General features: G+C 53.8%; 2 protein-coding genes across 2 annotated transcripts in view; one reads left to right on the top strand and one right to left on the bottom strand.

Annotated features, from left to right (window-relative positions):
• LOC102436034 (rho GTPase-activating protein 17) overlaps window positions 1-15,232 on the top strand; it is a 46,256-nt gene extending 31,024 nt beyond the window's left edge. The window contains exons 16-19 of the mRNA XM_014449408.2: window positions 487-720; window positions 2,561-2,742; window positions 6,796-7,377; window positions 14,483-15,232. Coding sequence (XP_014304894.1) covers window positions 487-720; window positions 2,561-2,742; window positions 6,796-7,377; window positions 14,483-14,613 — 1,129 coding nt within the window. The 3' untranslated portion in view covers window positions 14,614-15,232. The remainder of the gene's footprint in view (window positions 1-486; window positions 721-2,560; window positions 2,743-6,795; window positions 7,378-14,482) is intronic.
• A 2,066-nt stretch (window positions 15,233-17,298) lies between these two features.
• On the bottom strand, window positions 17,299-22,240 carry LOC102435716 (sodium/myo-inositol cotransporter 2-like). The gene is made up of 6 exons (XM_023748166.1): window positions 22,048-22,240; window positions 21,589-21,739; window positions 19,489-19,657; window positions 18,964-19,179; window positions 18,293-18,461; window positions 17,299-17,548 (listed from the first exon to the last, which is right to left on the bottom strand). The coding sequence occupies exons 1-6, from the start codon at window positions 22,238-22,240 to the stop codon at window positions 17,343-17,345; spliced, it is 1,104 nt and encodes a 367-aa protein (XP_023603934.1). The 3' UTR covers window positions 17,299-17,342.
• Between the last annotated feature and the right edge of the window lie 329 nt (window positions 22,241-22,569).

Genomic DNA, 22,569 nt, shown 5'->3' with positions numbered 1-22,569 from the left:
GAGTGGAAGTGAGCCTTCCTCTGCCCTGTCCTCCAGTCCCCAGGTCCAGCCCCCAAGCAGCTTCCCAGCCCTACGCTTTCAGTTGCTCTTGCTCACACCCCTGCCTCTGCCCAGGGCTGAAGAGGCCCTGGTAGGACTCCCACACACACATCTGAGACCATGCGCTTGTGTGTGGTAACGTGGACTTAAACAGGCTCACGTGATGTCACGCACTCACGCTGCGGTCTGCCTGCGTGTGTCAGCTGCTCCTGCGCAATTGAGAAGGACACTGGTCAGTACCAGGCCCATTGGCTCTCGCAGGGGAGAGGCCAAGTCAAGTTGCTTGCCTCGGTACTAGGGATGGCCATCCACCTGGTCCTTGTTGCTTTACCGCATGCTGGGCAACTTGGGTGGCTGTACCGTGTGGGTTTTAACACGCGTGGACCAATGGGCTTCTGTCTGTTATTGGCTCGCATGGTGTGTTGACTGTTTCTTCTCTCTGTGTAGCTTTGGTGTGAAGCTTATGGATTTCCAGGCCTACCGGCGGGGTGGCACCCTAAATAGAAAGCACGTATCCCCTGCTTTCCAGCCGCCACTCCCGCCCACAGATGGCAGCACCTTGGCTCCTGCGGGCCCAGAGCCCCCTTCCCAGAGCTCTAGGGCGGAAAGCAGCGCAGGGGGTGGGCCTGTTCCCTCCTCTGCGTGCGCACTGGAGCAGGGGCCGAGCCCAGGCGACAGCAGGTAAGGGGGCTGGCTTTGCTGGCAGTGGGTGCTGGGCGCCCTCGCCTTCCTGCAGGTGCTGGCCTGTAGGCACAGCACCCACGCCCTGAGAGTCACCTGGCATGCAGGAAAACATATTTGCCTTCTTCCTCTGGTGAGCATTGGATGGAGAAAAAGACTAAATTGCTTGCTTCCTTTCCTGTTTTCCAAAGAATGCACATTTGTTTGCATTCTTTACTGAACTGCTTCAGTGCTGGGAGCTGGAAACCAGGAGGTGTGTGGCAATGTTATAAATCTCCTTCCCTGTTTGATGTGTACTCAGTGTTTGCGTACCATTTGCTTATTGTCATCCAATATGCTAGTAGTAAACGTTTCAATGTAGCAAGTAAGGTTATAATATTCCTGGTGCGTCCATCCATCCCCCCATCCCCCCATCCAGTCAGATTCACTGAATACCTGAGTACTGAGTAGTATGTGCCAGTGCTGTACCAGGCCCACCAGGTGACTCCCTAGCTTTCTGTCTTGTAGGGAGTTGATACATGAGTATAAGGTATGAAATATGATGATAGATTTTCTGAAAAGGCTTTTCTGTTGTTTTACTTTCTGCTCAGTCACCTGGAGTGGACTATAAATGTATAGCAACTCCAAGGAAAAATACCTTTTATTTAACTTGCATGGATTTAGTTCTTCACACTGACCTGGGCAGATGACCACTCGGGTGGCATCTCAGGTGGTGCAGGCTGGCAGCAGCTATAAAAGATGAGCGGTGTGCTGCCTCTCGTCATTTGCTCTACTTTGGCTGCCTCTAAAGCACCAAACGATCATATAAAAAGGAAAATGAATGCATAAAACAAGGACGGCCTGTGTATCCACAGGGGAGTTTCCCCACACGGAGATGGATTTGTGTGGAAGAACTCTCACATTATCTTCTTTGGAGGGCGTGCCTGGTGATGCCTGATGCTGCATCAGAGATAAGAAACTCCCACCTCCTCAGAGCTGGCCACAAAGCTCTGAGGGTTCCCGAATCCTTTCTGCTTGCATAACTCAGGGAAGTTCGCTTTTTGGTTAAAAATAAATACCTTCAACTTCCTAGGGCTCCATGTTGGCTTGTCAGTCATTGCCACTCCTTTCATGTATTTGTTTTGGTTTAGTTATTTTTCTTTGAGAAAATAGTATTAGTGAACTCACATTTTTACTTACCATAGCATTCCATTGGTCTAATCAAGGCTAAATATGTTATTTAAGACAATAATGAGTCCTCACTACAGCAGGACAGGGGGAATGTCAGCCACCAGTTTGCTCTTTCACCCTGTATTTTAGAGGTTGTGTGTACGTTGCCCTCTTTGGTGACCTTGACAAAATGTAGCTGTAAAATTGAGCGTAGAGAGAAGTTCTAAGCCAGGACATCGAGAGCCTGAGTTCTGATTTCCACCCACTGCCACCAGCTCTGAGCTCTCCGTCACTTCGCTTCTCAGAGTTCCTCTTTCCTGAGGCCACACCAGTGATGGCAGCTGAGCACTTTGTATTCCAGAGCTTTCGTGCTTGGCCATAGCTTTTGCTTAGTTTTGTATAACGTGTGTCAAAATCGCATTATTTTGAAGTCCGAAAGCCTTCCACATTTTTAAATATTGCCCAGTTTAAGTACTTGAAATGTCCTGGTTGCTGTGAAATGGTCTCTATCTTGATGTTTGAGTGGCACAGCGTTGAAGACAGTCTGATGCAGTGAGTCCTGTGTGGCACCCAGTACATGCTAGCTCTCTAGGACAGTGTGAACTATTGAAACTCCATTGTGTTTAGTGTGCTTAGCTTTTCCGGCTGGGCCTGCCTACCTGCCATCTAACTGGACTTCTACTCCCCTCAGTCCTCCCAAGCCCAAGGACTCTGCAGCCACAGCTGTGTCCACACTGGCGCCGGGAAGAAACAGCATTCAGGTGGCCAGTGGCCAAAGCCAGGGGCAGGGGCAGCCCCCTGCTGGCTCCCATCAGCTCTCTGTCAACCCAGCGCACAGCTCCACTGGCTCCAGTCCTCATACTTTGCGGCGAGGTAAGTGGCCTCCTTTGCTCTGTGCCTTGCGGGGATGTGCACAGCGCCTCGGGCGTGCGAGCCAGGGAGGGTGTCCGACTTCCCAGCAGACCGGCCGTGCCTGTCCCGTGTGAAACGGCAGGCAGAAAGATCAGCTATTAACAAAAGTCACTAAAGGGAAATGAAAATGGAGAACAGAAAAGCAGTCACTTAAGAAAATGTTTCAGCGAGGGAGCCTAACAAACAAAAAGTCATCTCCCACAAGCACGCCCAGTTCTCTAGGAGTCTGGCATTTCAACCCTCGCTCTAGTATGGAGCTGCCACAGTCTCTGCAGGCCCGGGAGCCACTGGCCTCTGGGTGGACCAGGTTTCTGGGCCCTAATTAACATGAAATCGGACTGTTCTCATCGGCATCCCCGGTGGTCCTCCTCCCAACAGCCAGGGATGCTGAAAAGCACCAAGCAGGTCGGAAGTCGTGTCAGCTCTGGGCTGGAACTCCATTGGCTCCCTGCAGCCCACCGAAGCCAGCCCTCCCCACTCCCCTCACGCACGTCTGCCCTCCAGCCATGCAGGTCAGACACCGAGCTCATTCCCTCTTCAGGGCTCTGCACTCGTTTTCCCGAATTTTCTGACCCACACCTTCACGTGTTTTTTTAGTTTTATTTTGTAATACGAACACAACATGAGATCTGCTGTCTCACAGCTTTAGTGTGCAGGATGTGTGATAGGACAGCATCTACAGCAAGTCGCTAGGATTTGTTTTCTTGTATAATTGAAATTTTATTCCTGTGGCTAGTCACTCCCAAGTACTCTGGCCCCAGAGGCCCTGGCAGCCACCGATCCACTCTCCGATTCTGTGAATTTGACTGTTTTAGATTTCTCAAACAGAATCTTGTAGTATTTGTCCTTTTGTGACTGGCTTATTTCACTTAGCATAGGGTCCTTAAGTTTCATCCAGGCTGTCAATTATGGCAGAATTTCCTTCTTTTTAAAGCTGAATATTCCATTGCACGTATAGACAACTTTCTCTGTCCAGTCATCGCTGATGGACACTGAGGCCGCTGTGACTAGTGCTGCAGGGACATGGGAGTGTATTTCTCTGAGGTGATGATTTCAGTTCTTTTGGGTAAACACTTCTCACTGAACTGAGGGGAGCTGCACACAGGAAGGTCGTGTCTCCGGCTCGAGCCAGGTCTTGGACCAGTGCCTGACAGGAATCATGCGCAGGACCTCGGATCTCCTGAGGGTCCCGGCGGCAGGCTCAGGAAACCAGCGTGTCTAGGCTTCTGCCTAACAGAGCTCAGTTTCCGTTGTTGACTTGAGTTTAGGGGAGTGTTATTTAAAAAGTGTGTTCAACGAGAACCAAAAGCGATGTCAGCATGAGGGATGCCCACACTGACAGCCCACCTCCCATGCACTCGTTGACTTGGGTCTCTTCTCTCTCTCTCTCTCTGGCTGCGCTCCTGTTGTTTAGGCTCATGTATAAAAGCACATCCCTGGTAACTGCACTCCCATGGGGCACAGCAGAGACACTGCTCCTGCTGCCCAGGGTCTAGTGCAAAGCAGAGGGGGCAGGCCAGGCAGGCAGCAGTGGGGGTCCTTAGTGCCAGGGCGAGGGAAGGACTGCCAAGCAGCGGGTCCTTCTGAGTAGAGTGGAGTGGGTACAGCAGCAGTGTTTTTAGACGGTTGACCTGGCCATAGTGGAGGCACATTATTGCAGGGATGCCCACAAAGCGATGAGGCCACACCTCAAGGGATGGCTGTGGCCACAGGAAGGGACAGACTCAGGAGAGCTGGACAATTTCCCATGGATTGGTTGATGCTGCTCATAAGAGGCCATTGTGATCAGTGGGAAAGGCCTTAGGCTCAAAATTTGAGTTCTAGCTTTTGCCTAATTTCACATGGCTGGTTAAAGTCTGCCAATTTGACCTTTCCTAACTTAATTCTTACGAATGTAAAGTAGAAATAAAATACCTTCTTAAGGGGAACATTGTGGGGGTTAAATGTAATGTGTCTGCCTATGAAAGCGTTGTCTTTTTAAAGCACTACACGTGGCGAGGGGTCAGTTGGGGAAAAAGGAGACTTACGTAAAACTTTAGACAATAAAAGAATAAAATAAAATTAAAAATTAAAAAGCACTACAGGATATTAGGTGGAATTTTTATAGGTTGCAGACAGAGAGACAAATTCAGGTACGCGGCTTGGTCACAGACCCCACTCTGTCCTCCTTAAAGCTGTCCCTCTCTCTTCTGAGCCGCATCGTCTTCATCTGTGTCCCACTGATGTTTGAAGAAAATGAAATCTTCTCTACCTGGATTCCAGGGGTAATGCTGCTTGCAGATTGAGACTTGACTTCTGAGCCACATTAGGGGTATTACCTCTCCTGCTCCCTACAATCGCAGATTGCAGGCTTCCTCACAGGAAGTTTGATCCTTTCTGCCCTCCCCTACCCCCGTCCCCACCTGCCAGCATCTTCTAGGTGGTCTTAGACAAGGCCTTCCTTTCTTCCGGTCTGGCCTCCACGTGGGACTGGGGCCCATTGCCCTGTCTGCTGCTCTCATACTTTTGCTCCAATTCCTTCAGCACCCTTAAATGTCAGGAATGATCCTACTTTCTTTGTCAGCTGGTTGGTTATTTCTGTGGGGAAAGGTCTTCCGAGTCTCCAGGTCAAAAGTTCCAGGACATCAGAGAGTGCAAACTCCGTCCTTTTCCTTCCTGAATTTGGGCCTGTGAGCAGGGAGCCAGGCACTACGGGGATGAGAAAGAGGAAAAGAGTCTAAGGACACGGTGGTGGGCCTCTGTCCTGCCACTGAACAGCTGTGTGACCTCTTGCAAACACTTGGCCTTGGTTTTCTCCACTGTGAAATGGGTACAGCAGTGCTGCCTTGCAGGGAGCTTGTGACACTTGGTGAGACAGTTATGCAAAGGGCCTGCCTTGGTGCTGGTGATGTGTTAGGTGAGCGATGCAAGGTCATTTCCTTCCTTCATTTCCCTCTCCCATGGGGAAGGATTGGTGGAACCTCAGCAGAATTTGAAAAATGCTTCAGTCTCTCCTCTCCACCACCCCTCCCAGCCCCAAACCAGGACTCCACAGCATCGTTTTCCATCCCACCCTCCTCAGTACCAAGTTCCCACCCTTAGTGACGCTGACCTCGGCTGGTGTCAGGAGGGAGGGTGTGATTCAGCTCCCCTAGAGAAGTAATTCTGAGGCCATCTGCCCGATGGGTTTTACTTTTATCTAGAATTATCGTATAGCTCAAATGATTCTGGAATTGGTAGAATTTCTGTTATTAAAAAAAAAAAATGAAGCCCTCTAGGAGAAGAGAACTTAGAGCAAGTGTCTGTGATGTGTGCAGCAGACAGTCGTGCTTGGGGTCACCCTTAGCTCGCTCGCTTCTCTCCTCCCTGCTCTCCTTCAAGTGCAGGCACCGACGGGGCGCTGAGTGGCTAGAGCAGCGCCTCCTGTGGGCAGGGCGGCCGCTGAGTCTGTAAAGCGATAGGTCTTGAAAGGCCTATAAATGTGTCATGTACTTCTTAAAAATAACCTTTTTATTCTGGAATAATTTTAGATTTACAGAAGAGTTGCAAAAATAGGGCTAAGTGTGCCCTTCCCCACTCCCCAGTGTTAACTTCTTACCTCATTGGTCACAGTTGGAAACCAACTAAAGTCCCTGTTTTGTTCAAATGCCCCCAGTTTTTCACTGATGGCCATTTCCTGTCTCAGGCTCGCCCCCACCCAGGGCACCTGGCACTCAGCCATCCTGTCTGTGTAATGGCTTCTGCTCTCTTTCTCAGTCTTCCCTGGAGTTTTCATGGCCGAGGCAATTTGGGAGGGCGCTAGGCAGGCATTTTGAAGTCCCTTAATTTGCATTTGTCACATGTTTTTCTCTTGGTGAGATGGGGTCTCTGGGCTTCAGGAGGAAAACCACAGAGGTAAAGTGCCACCTGATCCGTCCTGTTAGGAGCAGCGACAGCAGCGTGGCTTAAACAGTGAGGCCACCCTTGGTCCCTGGGTCAGGGGAGTTGGCTATCACTGTGCTGTTCTTACTGAAAGGTGTTTCCCTCTTTGTGCAGCTGTTAAGAAACCTGCTCCAGCACCCCCGAAACCAGGAAACCCACCTCCTGGCCAGCCCGGGGGCCAGAGCGCCCCAGGGACAGCGCAGCAGGCACCCAGCTTGTCACTGAAGCCAGCCACTGGAAGTCCGTCTCCTCCTGTCCCGCACGCAGGCCCAGCCCCCGGGCAGCCGTGCGCCACCTCACAGCTGTGTGGGCCCCGGAGAGCCTCAGGCAGCCTGGCTCCTATGCAGGCACCCAGTCACCCTCCACCACAGCCCCCCACGCAGGCGCCGCAGTCACAGGCCAGACCGGGGGAGCAGGGACTGGAGCAGCCCACACACACCCCACCCAGGACGCCCACCCCCCCCAGCACTCCGCCCTTAGCTAAGCAGAGCCCGGGCCTGCCAGCCGCCCAGCACCCTGCAGCGGGCCACCCTGAGACTGCGCAGCCACATGCCGGGACCTTACCGAGACCGAGACCAGTACCAAAGCCCAGGAACCGACCCAGCATGCCCCCACCCCCACACCCTCCTGGGGCCCACCCAGCGGCGGACGGCAGCCTCTCCAGCGCAGTGCCTACTGCCTCCAAAATAGTGACGGGTGAGTAGGAACTTGCACCAGGCTTCTGTACCCTCTCCTGCAGGTGGTCTATAGCAGGTTAGTGCAAACCCGGCCCAGCCTGTGTGTGGGCCACGCCCGGTGGTCTCCGCTGCTTGTGCTGGAGCAGCCGAGCCGTTGGAGAGGCGCACGGTGCAGAGCCCGGAAGTCTGCTGAGCCCTGATGGGTAGTTCCAGTGCGTGTTCAGGACCTGCCTCCATGTACGTTTGAGGACAGTGACCTAATCCAGGTGGCAGGTCCTGTACTGCACGAGCGTGAGCTTCATTTTTCAGTGAATTCCTCATGTTCATGGTGAAGCATCTCAGGAATAACTTTAACACATGTGGTTTGTGCGAACTGGATGCTCAGGGAAGGGACTTCTTGATCACCAAGGAGCGGGAGAGGCAAGATGTCCTCGCGGTCCCTGGGACCCTGTGGGTGTGGTGCTGACGCACCGATGCAGTGGCTGCCCAAGGGACATTCTTCACAGGCAGTCCACAGCATGACTGACTTAATTATGATTTTAAAATAAAACTTCCACCCTAAGCACTTGATTTACTATTTGATTTAAGGGTAGGATGAATGGATTTTTCTTTAAATGTGTTTTTAGGAACTTCAATTTTGTATAACAGCTGAGTTTTAAATTTTTCTCAATGGAGCTATTTTCATTTATTTCTTTTTTTCTTTTTTGTTGTTGTTTTAGTCGAGCTATTTTTACAGAGGAAGCTGAACATATCTCTGGCCTCCCAACCATACTGAGTGACTTCTTAGCTGAAAATGAACCCAGGGCACCCCAAACTGGTACCCCATATAATGAGGGTTAACCAACTAGTCTATCTTTTGATAACCTTTTTTTCAGGACTATAATGTATAATTTGCATGGTTAATAACTTTTTTCTGATGACACCTCTGCTGTTTTAGAAAAATAAAGCCACATCTGGTTTGTTGTTTCCCAATAGATGCCCTCACAGGTGGGGAAGGCTCCCGGGACTAAGGTTGGTAGCGCCCAAGCAGCTTGCCCGCTGCCCTGCCTTAGCCGTGTTGTGTGTGTGCTTTTGAGCTGGTGCCCAGGAGCAGCCCTGGCCCGCGCCACTCGCTCTGCAGCAGGGGGACAGGACTGGTTTGTCAGAGGCTCTGTGAGCTGCAGAGCTCGGGTCCCAGGGGTAGATGTCAGTCGGCTGAGAGCCCGAGTTCAGGTGCTCCGATAAGATGCTAAGACTGTGTCTCTTGGGTAAGCCTTTCAGAAGCATCTGCTCCTCCCGGCATGATTGCCTGTCAGTGATTGGCTCGTCACATCCAGCCCAGGAGGGCTCGGGTGTAGTCAGCGTGGGATATGTGTCCCTTGGTCTTGAGCTTTAATATTTAATTGTATAAAATTTAATTTTAAGTGCAAGTTAACTGCATGGAGCTTCTTAATTTAATGTTTTAAATTTTCAGGACCAAAAAAAAAAAATCATCTTCCAAAAATCCCACACTAAACCCCTTTGCATTCTAGCATGCTTCCATTTGCTTTCTTAAACCACATGAGCTTTTAAAAGGCCTTCTGAATCTTGCCTTTGGGCCCACGCACAGATGGCGTAAGGCTGTAGTGTACAGTGGCTCTCCTCAGCGGACCCCAGCCTTAGCCTGCAGTGGGCTGCTTAGCCAGACTGTGCACAGTTTGGGTCTGAGGACGACTTTCTGAGAAACCAGGTGGGGAAAACAGGAGCCCACCCTGTCAGACACGGAGGAGGGAACAGGCGTGGTTCTGCCTTCCCGACTCCTTGGAGATGAGCCCAAAAGTCGGGGGCTGCCCAGTGTAGAAGTCACAGAGTGGAGGGACTGCACCCTAACCGAGGCTGTGCCTGGAACACGCCAGCGTGTTTCCCGGGGCGGCTCTGTTCACTTAGCTCAGCGGTTCCTTCGAGCCCAGCCTTCACGTGCCAACCAGTCTTGCTCGCGAGGATGGTTCGAGACCAGCGGGCGCCCTCCAGTGCTTTAAAATATATTTTTTTTTCCCAGATTCTTCCTTTTTAGATGAAAGCCTATGAACCAGAATTACGTCTGTTTTTTAATACCTTTTTGTTACTTGGGTAGTGTTTATTCCAGAGGTTTTTTTATTTTTGATCTGCTTCAACACTGTAATGCTCTGTACTTTACAATAATCCGATAAGTAAAAATTCCTAGTAAAAGTAATTTTCTTTTTATTAGCTAAATGTTTAAAAATCAATCTATGCTTTAAATTCTCTTAAGAAATCCCAGGTCACCTCAGTTCTCTCTGTGTTACAGAACTAACTGCTAATGTATTAAAGTTCCTGGACTGCGGTTAGAAGCCCACACAAGACCAGTGTTTAGATTATGGGTCATGGGTGTTGGTCGTGCTGCTGTGAACCGTTCTCGGACACAGCGTTGGGTATTTCAAGGAAAAATGGCGCTTCCTCTGACAGGCAGTCCTTTATCACGACGTCGGTTCTCACCTGGGAAGCTTTACACAGACACGTTTCTGAAAACGGGTTGTTGATTTAGAACATCTAATCTTAAACGGCTGAATGGAGGCTGGGGTTCGGATACGCTCTTGGGGGAGATTGTTGGGTGTGGGCCAGCCGCTGGCCGCTCGGGGCAGCACCTGGGTGGGCGATCTGCGCCATTTGAGCCTCCTCTTCGTTGTTACTCTAAACAGCAGGGGACGTTAGCATCACACATACAGGAGTTCACATCTTGCTGTTTTTAAAGTAGGGGGTTTTAGCAGAGTGTTCTAACTTCAACATTTTATTAAACAATTTAGATGTATGACCTGCCATAATCAGTCAGAACTGAAATTGGAATATTTAATGGTAAGGAAAAGGCACCTGATTGGCCAAAGCATTTTTGCTACTTTACGATCATATTTGTGCACTAATGCCTGTTACTAACCAGTCACTCTAACCCTGCCTGCTTGTGTCCCCACTAACAGTGCATGCACCTAAGGAGGCTGGCTTTGTGCGTTCCTGCTTGCTGTTAATTCTCTGAGTACAGTGTGTTCACAGTGTGGGCAGGGTCACAGGCTGGCCTCGGGACTGTGGCAGGGGTCCGCCCACTCTCCTCTGTCCCGGGAAGGCTGAGGTGCAGGAAGTGCATGCTGAGTCGGACATGCGGGTCTGCATGCCCCTCTTATGTAATAGCAGACACAGCCTGGGTCGTCTGTAAAGTGGTGGCATTTGTGAGAATTATTGACGAGGGGATTGCATTTGATGAAATGAGAAAAACCACTTGCAGTTCTTAATACACAGTGGGTCCAAAAAAATGGAAGCTGTATCATTTTTATCTAGAAAAAAGTTATGTCATGTCAGCATTTTAAAACGTCCCTGCCTGGCCCAGCCTGCTAGGACCCAGATACAGGGGGTTGGAGCCCAGGTGCAGTTTGATTCTGGTGCTCCGTGTGCAGTGGGTTAAAAAGACAGGCCCGGGAGTGGAAGACACTCCTTAGCCTCAGGAGCCTGAGGGTCGCGTGAGCCCCTCGTCCGCTGGGTGGCGGTGGGACAGGTCACTCGCTTAGTGGTCATTAAAAACTCGACACTGCTGGTTCTCGATGACCTCTTATTAAAATTAAACTATTTTTATATCATGAAAATAATGCATTAAAAAATAAGCATAGATATTAAAGCAGATTGGGGACCTAGAAATAATAAGAAATCTGCTCCCTTCTACAATTGAAGAAGTCCAGTGTTCATATTCTGTTGTTTTTCCTCCCCCTAAAAGGTAAAAGAGTACATGGTCATAATTATTTGGCATATACAGGTCTTGTATTTTTATTTTACTTGACATCAAATGCTCTTTCTTATATTGTAATGTGGTTTTTATAACCATCTTTTTGGTGACTGCATAATATTTTATTAAGCTGATGTATTATTGCTTATAGTTGGACATTTAAGTGGTTTCTGTTTGCAGTTTATTTTTCATAAGTAGATACCAGAGTCATGTTGCAGTGAACAGCCAATGAGACTGGTACTGAATCTCCTTTGGCTAAAAAGAGGAAAAGCTGCCTGAGGCTGTTGCAGACAGAAAAGCCTCTCCCGGCCTAGACACTGAAGAGGAGGAGGAAGGAGTCGTCCCTCAGACGCAGTTTACGGAGAGGGATGAGCGGCGGGGAGGGGTGGTGGACCTGCGATAGTTTAATTTAGAATGGGTTTGGGTTTGATACCTGTCGAAGTGGCTGTCAGAATAACCTAGAGATGTGAAGGGTGGTTTACAGCCTCAGCACATAATGAACAGTGTTGATGTGACAGAGACGTCTTCTGGGACAGGCCCTGAAGTGCAGAGGGCCAGTCCTGGCCCTAGAGGTCCGCTTCCTGATTATGACAGAAAGGAAGGGACCTGGTTGCAGTTGCCTGAGCCCTGATCAGTGGTGCACACCTCACGTGCCCCCTGAGCCACATCAGCGGTGCACGGGACATGTGCTGTCTGAGCGAGGCTCCTCCTTTTGTTTGGTTAATGTAACATCCGCCATATGAACTTGGCTCCAAGCAACCTGTGCTCAATGCACATAATGAAAAATGGTGTCTTATGTAAATTCAGAGGCAGAAAGTTTAGAAGTATGTTACAGTTTTCTAAAATAACCTTCTTACTAAAATGAACCAGACTGTTTAAGACTCAACCTCTCTCCAGAGCCTCACCACAGAGCATACAAACTCCTTTGGGGAGGAGGGAGTGCATTATGCGGATAGAATGGACTTCAGAGTCCACCCCTCCTGGCTCCGAAGCCCTGGCCCGCACTGGCCTTGTCACCTCAGATGAGGATTGAGACTCGGAGTGTCCCTCCCTTATGTGGACGGTGGTCCAGAGCTGCCCAGGGCTCAGTGGGAGCTGTGGCGTGTGCTTAGCACCGTGGCTGGGGATGGTATTGATGCTGACAGCCGTTGTCACGGAGACCGCCTCTTCCTGAAGGTGGCGCTGCACACGTGCTTTTTGTGGGTAAATAGATGTGTTGCTTTCTTTTAAGAAATGATTGATGTGAAAGAGACAGGCAGGGGAAAAAGACATAGCTGCCAACCTCAGCTAAGCAGACAGTGCAGGCTGGAGGAGAGGAAAGGAACTCCTGAGAACATAGTAATGTGTGTTCATCATGAATAGCTAGAGGCATTCAGAGAAGTTCCAATCCCGAATTTATGTGTGCTGTAACCTGTGAGGACACCCGTGGCTGGTAGGTGTTGAGTTTGCATGCGAACACAGGTGTTAACCGGCAGGAATCTAATTAGCGTGCACACCCCTTGCATCGTGCATCCCCGGGCATGCTCTCTCCATAGTTCCTGTCTTGTTGGGCTCGGGAAAGGGGGGTAAATTTGCAATGGATTTCTTGTACCAGCGTTGTCTTTGAGGCATGGCTCCTTCTTTACCTGAGGCTATAGAAAGAGAGGATTGGAAAGATGGTTGGGCTAGATGAGTCTTCATCCATTCATTTGTTCTTTCTCCATCCGTTCATTCATCCATCCAACTGGCCAGCCACAAAATTTATTGAGCATCTGCTATTACCCAGTCACTGTTGGAGGCACAGTGGACTCAAGATAGACACGGCCCCTGCCCTGCTGACTTCCCTTCTTCTGAGGACAATCCAAAACACCCGCTCTTCTGTGCACTACACCATCCTCGACTGTACGATTGGGGGTGCAGTTCTGACAATCCAGTTGGTTTTGCAGTAACCATCAGACCATGTTGAAATGGCATTGAGCACCTGAACTCTTTGACACCTTGCCGCATTCATAAAGCTAGAAATTGCTCTTGCGTTGTGGTGCATAGGAAACCTTGAGGGACAGGTCTGCCAACCCAGGATTCCATGTGAGGAAAGGGACACCCCAGGAGGTAAACTGATCTTACAGCTCAGGGCGATAGGGACATGGGGTGGGGGGGGGGCAGGAACCAGTCTCAAAACAGGGAGCCTCCCAGAGTGCACCTGCATTGCCAGCCCTGCCTGTGGGTGAGGAGCAGGTGGAAGAAGCACGCCCAGAGCAGCTCCCAGCAGGGTCAGGGCTGGTGAAGCCACCACAGCAAGGACAGCAAGCCGCTGGAGCGCACGGGGAGGTCCCAGCACACCGCCTCCCTCTCTAGCTCTCTCCCTGCTCCCGATACGACTGGCTCTCACCAGCAAAGTGGAACTGCAGCAGATCTGAACACTCCCTTCTCTCTTGCCCCAACCCTACAATCTCTAATGGAGCTCTGTCCTTTGCTAGAACCCATCTCCCAGAAAAACAATTCCTCTGCTTGGTCAGGGCCCTGCTCGACCAGGGCTTCCTTAGGGTTGTGTCTCACTGCTGTGTCCTCACAGGTAGGGAGGTGCCTGGCCATGGCAGGTGCTCAGTAAGTACTAGTATTTGTGCGTGAGTGAATGGAGACACATCACCTCGCTAGGAAGAGGGCTGTGATTGGTCGAGGTATCTTGTGAGCATGGGAGTGAGGGGCAGTGGCCTGAGGAAGACATGTATGTGCCATGTTGGTAAAGGAGTTCCTGCCAACATAAGACATGAAAAAAGTGGAAATGTAAATTTTAGAAACAGAACATTAATACTTGCAGGAGATTTGTGATCTACCTTAGTAATTGTCAACCAGGGGTAATTGTGCCCCCAGGGGACACTTGGCAGTACCTAGAGCCCTCTCTGGTTGGGGGGGTGGGGAGAGGGCTGTGTGCCACCCGCATCCAGTGGGTAGAAGGCAGGGATGCTGCTGAACAGCCTGCAGGGCACAGCACAGCCCCACAAGTGCCACCCATGCTGAGGTTAAGGGAGTAGCATTACCAGTAGGAAACTCAGCCTCCAGGGTACCTTTTCCCACAGCCCTGCAGCCCTGCAGCCCAGGTGTGCTCAGGAGGCTTCCGGTAGTGCCAGGGGGGCTGGTGAGAGAGAAGTTTCCTTCCTCCTTCAGAAAGCGAATTTGTGCGGTGGCACCGAGGGCTGCCACGGGCTCCCAGGGGGCCGGCAGGCGGGAGTGGCTCTGCCACGCAGCTGCCCCTGGGTCTCAGAGGCTTGACTCAACTTCTCGGGGCTCCTGGTGCCTCTAGTAAGGGAACGTGTGTGCAGGGGCTGGCTCAGCTGCTCGGAGCCCTGGGGCGGCCTCTTAGGTGTGACCATGCACTGATACCACGTCTCGTGTTTTTGTCCAGACGCCAATTCGAGGGTGTCAGAACCGCTTCGCAGCGTCTTTCCTGACCTGCACGCAGACTCAGACAGCAAAGACGTGCCCGGCCGCCTCTTGTTGGACATGGACAATGATACAGAAAGCACCGCCCTGTGAAGAAAGCCCCGCCGCGGCCCTTCCTCCCTGAGAGGGAACAGGGCAGGCGGGCGGATCTCTGCAGACCAAACAGTGAGCAGCTTTCGTGGCAGGCAGAGAACCTGGCCCGCAGGACTTCGCCTGTCAGCCAGCGGCAGCGCTGCCACGGAAGCTGAATGACCTGTGTCTCGAGGAACTTGGCTTTCTTTACGTGGGAAAGACATCACGCCAAACAAACCAAGCAAGCCTAGAGGAGGCAGCGCTCTTGCCGCGCTCCTCACTTCATCAGTGCGGCCCTGGCGGCCACTCGGGGTGAATCAGAAGCAGCGCGTTACTGTCCCTTTAATAACACATTCACTATGCAACTGGCCTCCTCTCCGCTCCTTGGACCTTCATTCTTGCTGCAGAGTCGTTGGCATGAAGTGCGGTCTGTCTCAACCCTCACACCATGAGCGTCGATGGTGGCTGCTGGATCCGCCACCTCGGCCAACTGGATGTACTGTGCCTTGTTGGATTGCCAGGATGTAGAAAGAAATGTACTGTTCTTTAAAAACAATGTAATTGCTACTTGATAAGGACCGACATTATTCTAGTTTCATGTTTAATTTGAATTAAATATATTCTATGGTTTATATGAAAACTTGATTGTTCTTGGAGGGAAACCTGGTGTGCGTATGTGTGTATGTGTGTTCACTTAACCAAAGAACTGTGGCTGGGCCACCAGGTCTCACTGTGGCTGGGCCACCTGGTCTCACTGTGGCTGGGCCACCTGGTCTCACTGTGGCTGGGCCACCTGGGTCTCACTGGCTGGGCCACCTGGTCTCACTGGCTGGGCCACCTGGTCTCACTGGCTGGGCTACCTGGTCTCACTGTGGCTGGACCACCTAGGTCTCACTGTGGCTGGGCCACCTGGTCTCACTGGCTGGGCCACCTGGTCTCACTGTGGCTGGGTCACCTGGTCTCACTGGCTGGGCCACCTGGTCTCACTGGCTGGGCCACCTGGGTCTCACTGGCTGGGCCACCTGGTCCCACTGGCTGGGTCACCTGGTCTCACTGGCTGGGCCACCTGGGTCTCACTGTGGCTGGGCCACCTGGTCTCACTGGCTGGGCCACCTGGTCCCACTGTGGCTGGGCCACCTGGTCCCACTGGCTGGGCCACCTGGTCCCACTGGCTGGGTCACCTGGGTCTCACTGTGGCTGGGGGTTAGCCCGAAGGTGGAGGGTGGTTTAGGAGGGAAGAGGATATTTGTAATCATGCTTAGGGCCATGTGCAGCTCCTGTGCTGGGCCCGAGGTGGGGGTGTGAGTGAGTCTGATGAGCCCGCAAAGGGCGCGAGACCAAGTTGAAGCTGGAGGGCCTGGCCCTCGGTGCCCGCCCGGGAGTCTGGGAAGGGACTGAGGGGCCTCAGCAGAGTGGCTTGACCGCATCGGCCTCTGCCTGTGGCTGGAGAGCAGGAGAGACCAGGGGCAGGAAGGCCGGGCGGGGCGGTCTAAGGGGAGGTGGGGGTGACCTGGGCGTGCCTAGTGACAACTCTCTCTGAAATGCATGTCTGACCCCAACCGGTGGCCGCAGAGCTCAGTGCGACCGTCCAGAGCAGCACCCAGCTCCCACCCCGCGGCCGGGAGAGGGGCCCTCAGCCTCCATGGCTCCACGGGCCGACACCAGTCAGGCTCTCGCTGAGCTGGCGGCGGGGTCTGCAGAGTGGCCTCATTCGTGCACGCTCCCACCTGGGCCCTTTCCCAGGAGGGCGGGGTGCCCTGTCCAGGCCACAGCTGTCACTTGCATTTGCGTGGAAAAGCGAGGCGTGGACAGGCCAAGGCCCGAGCTAGCCCACTGCCCCTTGGTGCAGGCTGCTCCGGTGTCGAGGGCATCAAGGTGCTACTGAGCCACCGGCTGTCCCTCAGCCCCACGGTTTCCTGTCCGTGTTCCTCTGAAGTCTGGACACCAGGGTCCCTTGAGAGTCTACCCGACTCGTCACTTGTCAGGCCGGTAAATGCACCCCTGCAGCCCCTATCCCAGGACGAGGATGAGAGCTCATGGCTCTGGGCTCCCTTGCTCTCAGCTGTGCGTGGGGCAAACTGCCCCTCCAGGTCGTGCCCTCGGGCCCCTCGTGACCCAGAGTAGAGGGATCGGGAGGCTGAAGGCCTCGCTGTAGAGGTTGTCGTGGAGTCGTCCATCCTTCTGGCTGGAGGTGTAGGGGAGCGTCCTGGTGGGGACTTAAGCAGAGAAACAGGCGGAGCAGAACCGGGAGGCACACAATCCCCCGATTCTTAGCACAGGATTCCGGCGCCAACACAGGCGCGTGTTCAAGACCATATCAAGAAGCAAGCATCACTGTGAGAGAGCCCTCAGCCCGGGCAGCGAGAGCGGAGGGAGAGGCAGGTGCAGTCCACCCCGGGCACCTCCCATCTCGGCGGTGAGCGGGGAAAGGGTGCGGCCCAGCACCGGCCCAGGCCCAGGCGTGGCTGCTTCCGCTGGAGGTCTCAGCTCCCGCGTCCCTCGGATTTGGCCGTTGCTGTCGCACGTGGGCAGGAAGAGGGAACACCCAGCTTTTGGAGACAAGGAAGCTTCTACACTGCTCTCCGGTTTCCAGCTCCCAAGCTTCATGCCTTTTTAGAAGAAAAGCTAAATGTCCTGTTGAAAATGGCCCACAAACAGCCTTGAAGCCTCCTGGTAGACAGACAAAGCTTTATTCCCCTCATTAAAGGGCATTGGAAACGAGTTGAGGTCTTGGGCCTGCTCCGTCTGCACTAAGCAAAGTAGCCCCAGAGGAAGACGCCGCAGCCCATGCAGAGGACGAGGTTGATGTCCAGAAGGCCCTTCACCAGGGGGCGCTCTTCCAGGGACGCGATGGCGGGCTCCGCGCTGCTCCTGGGCTCTGCCGGGCCCTTGTCGTCCATGCCACACAGCCACAGCAGGGCCCTCACCGCGCGGGACTGCTCCCGCTTCCCGGCGCCTAGAAAGGACCAGATCCAGGCCGTCAGGAAGGGAGGAGAGGAGAGGAGAGGAGGGAATGGGAGGGAATGGGAGGGGAAGGGAGGGGAGGGGAGAGGAGGGGAGGGGAAGGGAGAGGAGGGGAGGGGGCCTCGCCCGTGTTCTCACGCCCTGTGATCAGGACGTCTGACCTTTCTGGCACCTTTCCTGGCAGGTGTGCTCAGTACCTTACTTCCGGGAGGCTGCTCTACTCTGGGAAACTGGGATGTTTAGACTTTTCACCACTTTCAGGTCTCAGCTGCCCCTGGGGCCCGGCAATGGAGTGCAGGAGCCGGGCCGTGGCAGTCAACATGCCAGAAGATTCCTCACTCCCACCAGGAACTACTCTCTCTCCTTCCTTGAAGCACGTGGCCTGTGCCGCTTTAGGCTGACCTGGGTTCATAGTTATAAGTATGTTCTAAAGGCCACGCGGGATGATACGTGACAGCCCCGCCTCAGGGCCATGGGGACAGCAGGGGCTGGTGGGACCCTGGCTAACCGGGGGGCAGCCCGGGCCTCGGGCACCTGCTCACAGCTCTACACACGGTTCATGGGCAGACGTGTGGCCAGGCCTTCCTATTTCTCAAGAGAAGACGGAAATCTGGAATTTCATGTGAAACCTCAACCAGTGTGCGGTCAAGTGCCCACTTCCCTCTTCCTGCCCCATCAGACGGAAACCCCCTGGCGCGTGCTCCTGGGGGCGCCTGCAGCTGAGGGGGCCACTCACGGCTGTGCGGCTTGGCCTCGCTCCCCGGGGGGGCCTCCAGCGGCAGGTCGTGGCTGCTGGCCTCCGCCGGCCCCTTCGCAGGGAGGGTGGTCGGTGGCGGAGTGGCTGCTGGCACCTGTGCCTTGTGGACCACGGGGTCATGGCGAGTGAACCAGGTCAGGCGGCTGACCTAGGGAGCAGAGGTGGCCGTGAGATGGTGGTCATCCCTCTCTCCGCGCCCTGCGGCCCCAGCTCAGCCTGCCGGTCTGAGTCCGCTCCCGGCCCCCCTCTCACTCCACGCCCCTCCGAGTTCAGCTCCCCAGGACCTTCTGCACACACTCCCCCACCTTAACAAGCCCCGCCCTGGGGTGTGGGACCCCGAGGTCAGCCCCTCAGCTCAACCATTTCTGCGCCACGGGGACCGCTGGGTGTGCAGGCAGGCGAGCAAGGAGAACTGGGAGCTTTGCTGGAAATGCTGCACAGATGTTTGTGCTTTCGCTAGTGACCTCAGAGAAGATAAACCCCCAGAAGCTGCCAGCCCCTCGCGGGCCCGAGAAGAGAGGCAGTGGGAAAGGCGGGTTCTGACCGGCTGTCTGAGCCTGCAGCCACGCCGCCTCACGCCCCAGTGCGGTCCCTTTCCTGTCACGTGCAGCCAAGGGTCTCAGTGGGTCCAGCATCAAACCCAGATGTACCCGCTCCGTGGAGGGAGGCTCTGTGAGCCAGCTCACGGCGGACATGGTGACGAGGGTGACCGCAGACAGGATCGTGGAAAAGTAGAGGTAGTGCACGTCCTTGACCACAGCGGGGCGCTCATCCGGCTGGTGGCACTGCGGCTGCGTGTAGATGAAGTCCAGGATCAGCCGGATCAAGCCCAGGAGGAGGCCCACGATCAGACCCGCGAAGGCGCCCTGCAAATAGGAGCAAGGCCATCTGAGCTCCGCCGGGGCTGCTGGGGGCTGGCTCGGGCCTCCAGGAACCTCAGCGAGCCGCCTCCAAGCCATCTCTCTAGTGACGGTTGCCTCTCTGCCTTTCGCATACAGGTCATCAGCCTCCCTGTCCGTGAGAAAGTCCATCAAAATAGAACCGGCTGTTGTTGAAGGCCAGGTAACACCCTCCCTGTATCTCCCTCCACAGAACTCATCCTCCCCAGCGACACCCACGTCAAGACACCCTCGGGTCCCCTCTCCAGTCCCCGTCTCCCCTCCTCGGGCACCCACCTTCTCGGTGCTCCGCTTCCAGAAACACCCCATGATGAAGACCACAGCCACAGGCGGCTGCAGGTAGGAGCTGATGGACTGGATGTAGATGAAGAGCTGGCCGCCCTGGCTGGCCTGGATCACGGGGATCCAGAGGATGGAGACCAACACCAGAAGCAGCACAAACACCCTGGGGCGGGCGGAGAGACGCCCGTCAGTGCCGCTTCCCGAACACTCCTCGCTGTTTTTATAGCTTCATGGAGGCAGTTACAATCCAGTCACTTCTGGTGCAACTGTCACCACAATCAGGTTTAGGACATGCATCGTGCAGAAAGCTCCCCCATGCCCATGTACAGGCCATTCTTGTAGAAGAGAGAGAGAGAGAGAGAGAGAGAGAGAGAGAGAGAGAGAGAGAGAGAGAAAGAAACATCCCACTCTAAGCAAGCAGGTTGCCCCTTCGGACATTTCCCGGAAACGGGTCATACAGCCTGCGTCTGGGCAGTGGGCTTCCTTCATGCCTTTGAAGGTCACCCATGCATCGTGCCTCCATTTCATTCCTGTCTGTTGTGACGAGTGTCCCATAGAAACCCTGTGTATCTTCCCCTTGCGCACGGACATGGGTGATTCTGCGACCGGGCTGTTGTAAGGACACTGTGGACAGGTCTCCGTGCGGACTTCTGTTTCCATCTCTAGGACAGCAGTCCTGGGGTGTATGTATGTGTACATTCAGCTGTTTAAGAAACTGCCAAACTTTTGTGAATGGCTGAACCCGTGGCCTTGTGGCCTGCACGCACGAGTCCCGTGTCCCCGCCTCCGGCCTGTCTTTTCCATGTAGTGTGTGGTGGTGTCACGCTGTAGTTTCCTAGGTTACAGTCTTGTCTGGGAGTTTATTCTGCATTACAAGTCCTTATAAATACTAGTACAGTGGGGCCTTGACTTACGAGTGTCCGACTAACGAGTTTTTGGAGATACGAGCCGTCTCTCAGCTGATTTTTTGCTTTGAGTTGCGACCTAAAATTCGGGTTACGAGCCAGCTTCAGATACCCCACCACTAGTTGGCGCAGCGAACGTCACAGTGAACGCCACAACATCAGCCCAGCATCACGTGTCTCACTCGTTCACTTTTGATTTGACATACGAGTAATTTGAGTTACGAGCTCCGTCACGGAACAAATTAAACTTGTAAGTCAAGGCCCCACTGTATATGGTGTGCAGATATTTTCTCCCGGTCTGTGGCTTGTCTTCGCATTTCCTAATGCTAGCGAATTCACCATTTTTTCTTTTACAGCCGTGCTTTTGGTGTCATACCCAGGAACTCTTTCCCTAGCCCAAGGCTGAGCTAGCTCTCAGGATGCACCTACCCACACAGAGCCCCAGGGTGCTTATTTACGTGTATTTACATAAAATTTACATGCCACTCATTTGTGTCACTTCCATTCCCCTGTTAGACGTCAGGACTTGCGAAAGGCTTGGTAGAGAAACCTTCCCTCCCCCCCACCCCTAAAAAAACTCAGGACACCCTCCTCCCTTTACCTGGCTCACTGCTTTTCACCCCTCAGGTCCCAGTCCAGGTTGGGGACCCCTCTCTGAACCCTAGGTTTCCTGACTCGGTCATAGCACTGTTGGGGTTGCATTGCCTGGCTATTTAGCCTTCACTAGCTCCATGAATACAGAGCTTTCTTTTTGTTGCTTTATGTCTGGCATCTGGCACATAGTAGGTGCTCATTGAACATCTCTTATTTTTGTTAATCCTCACTTGACTTGAGCATATTTTTTCCCATAGAGAGTAGGAGGAAGGGAGGGAAAGAGAGAGAGAGAGAGAGAGAGAGAGAGAGAGAGAGAGGGAAGAATCAGCATGCCCTGACTGGGGTGGGGATCAAACCTGCACCCAGATATGTGCCCTTGACCAGGAATTAAACCTTCAGTCCATGTGTGGACCGACGCTCTAACCACTGACCCACCGGCCAGGGTGAACATCTCTTGAATGAATGAATGGGGTCCTAATGCACCTCATTTTCGCCATCAGTGGAGGCTGAGGCTGGGTAAGTTACTGGCTGGACTGGCCTCTGGGTGGGCTCAGCTTGCTCCTCCCTGGCCCGGCCCCACCCAAGAAGAGCTCACCTGCCCACAATCATGAGCTCCCTCTCAGACGCCCGAGGCCGCAGGCGGTTCCAGAGGTCCATGGTGAAGATGGTGCTGGCACTGTTAAAGATGGAGGTGAGGGAGGACATGAGCGCGGCCACCATCACAGCAATCATGAGCCCTCGGAGCCCTGGGGGCAGAAGGGAGGTCTGTGGGCCTCGGGCTCCTCCTGCTCACAGCCCTGCCTTCACTCATGACCCCAGACCCAGGCCCAGGCCGACCCCAGGAGGTTCACCTCTGAGGAAGCAGCATTCAGGTGGGCGCCATGAGGTGGGGGGGAGGCCCCTCCTGGGCCAGGGCCCGGGCTTCATCGGGGCCCTGGCTCTGGGGCTCAGTCCCTCGGCCCCGAGCCTGTTGCCTCCCACCACCCTGTGTCCCTCCCTCCGAGCAGAGCCAGCCAGCACCTCCTTCCCGGGGGGGGGGGGGGGGGGGCATTACCTGTGGGCAGGAGTTCCAGCACGAGTTTGGGGTACGCGATGTCAGAGCAGCCCGAGGGGTTGCCGCAGACCTTCTGGCAGATCTCGGGGTCGGCACAGGCCACTTGGTCTGGGGAGGGGACAGGCCCAGAGGTGAGCGGGCGCCCCCCCCCCGCCCCCCGCACCGGGAGGAGGGTTAGGGCACGTAAGGTCATGGCTCCGTGAAGTGCAAAGGAGCCTGGACTTTACAAGCATGACCCTCCTGCCTGCCCTGCTTGGACCTTCGTTTCCTCATCTGTAATTTTTTTAAAAATATATATTTCTTTTATTGATTTCAGAGAGGAAGGGAGCGGGAGAGAGATAGAAACATCAATGATGATAAAGAATCATTGATCGGCTGCCTCCTGCAGGCCCCCCACTGGGGATCGAGCCCACAACCGGGGCATGTGCCCTTGGCTGCAATCGAATGGCTGCTACCATGGGAGGGAGCTCGGGTGATAACGTGACCCCTGGCGGCAGCCCCAACTCAGCGGCCTGCATCGGG

This window comes from Myotis lucifugus, unplaced genomic scaffold (genome assembly GCF_000147115.1).
Source record: "Myotis lucifugus unplaced genomic scaffold, Myoluc2.0 scaffold_1174, whole genome shotgun sequence".
Classification (NCBI taxonomy): Eukaryota; Metazoa; Chordata; class Mammalia; order Chiroptera; family Vespertilionidae; genus Myotis; species Myotis lucifugus.
Note: the sequence above shows the minus strand (reverse complement) of the source record. Positions and strands in the feature narration are given on the sequence as shown.

Bases quoted from the DNA above. Each gene is read 5' to 3' on its own strand.
- LOC102435716 (XM_023748166.1), bottom strand. From the start codon at position 22,240: ATGACCTTACGTGCCCTAACCCTCCTCCCGGTGCGGGGGGCGGGGGGG. The intron at 18,462-18,963 runs GTACATCTGGGT...TCTGCTCCCTAG, and splicing joins AGCCTCCCTCCACGGAGCGG to GTCAGCCGCCTGACCTGGTT. The intron at 17,549-18,292 runs GTGAGTGGCCCC...GGTCCTTTCTAG, and splicing joins CGAGGCCAAGCCGCACAGCC to GCGCCGGGAAGCGGGAGCAG.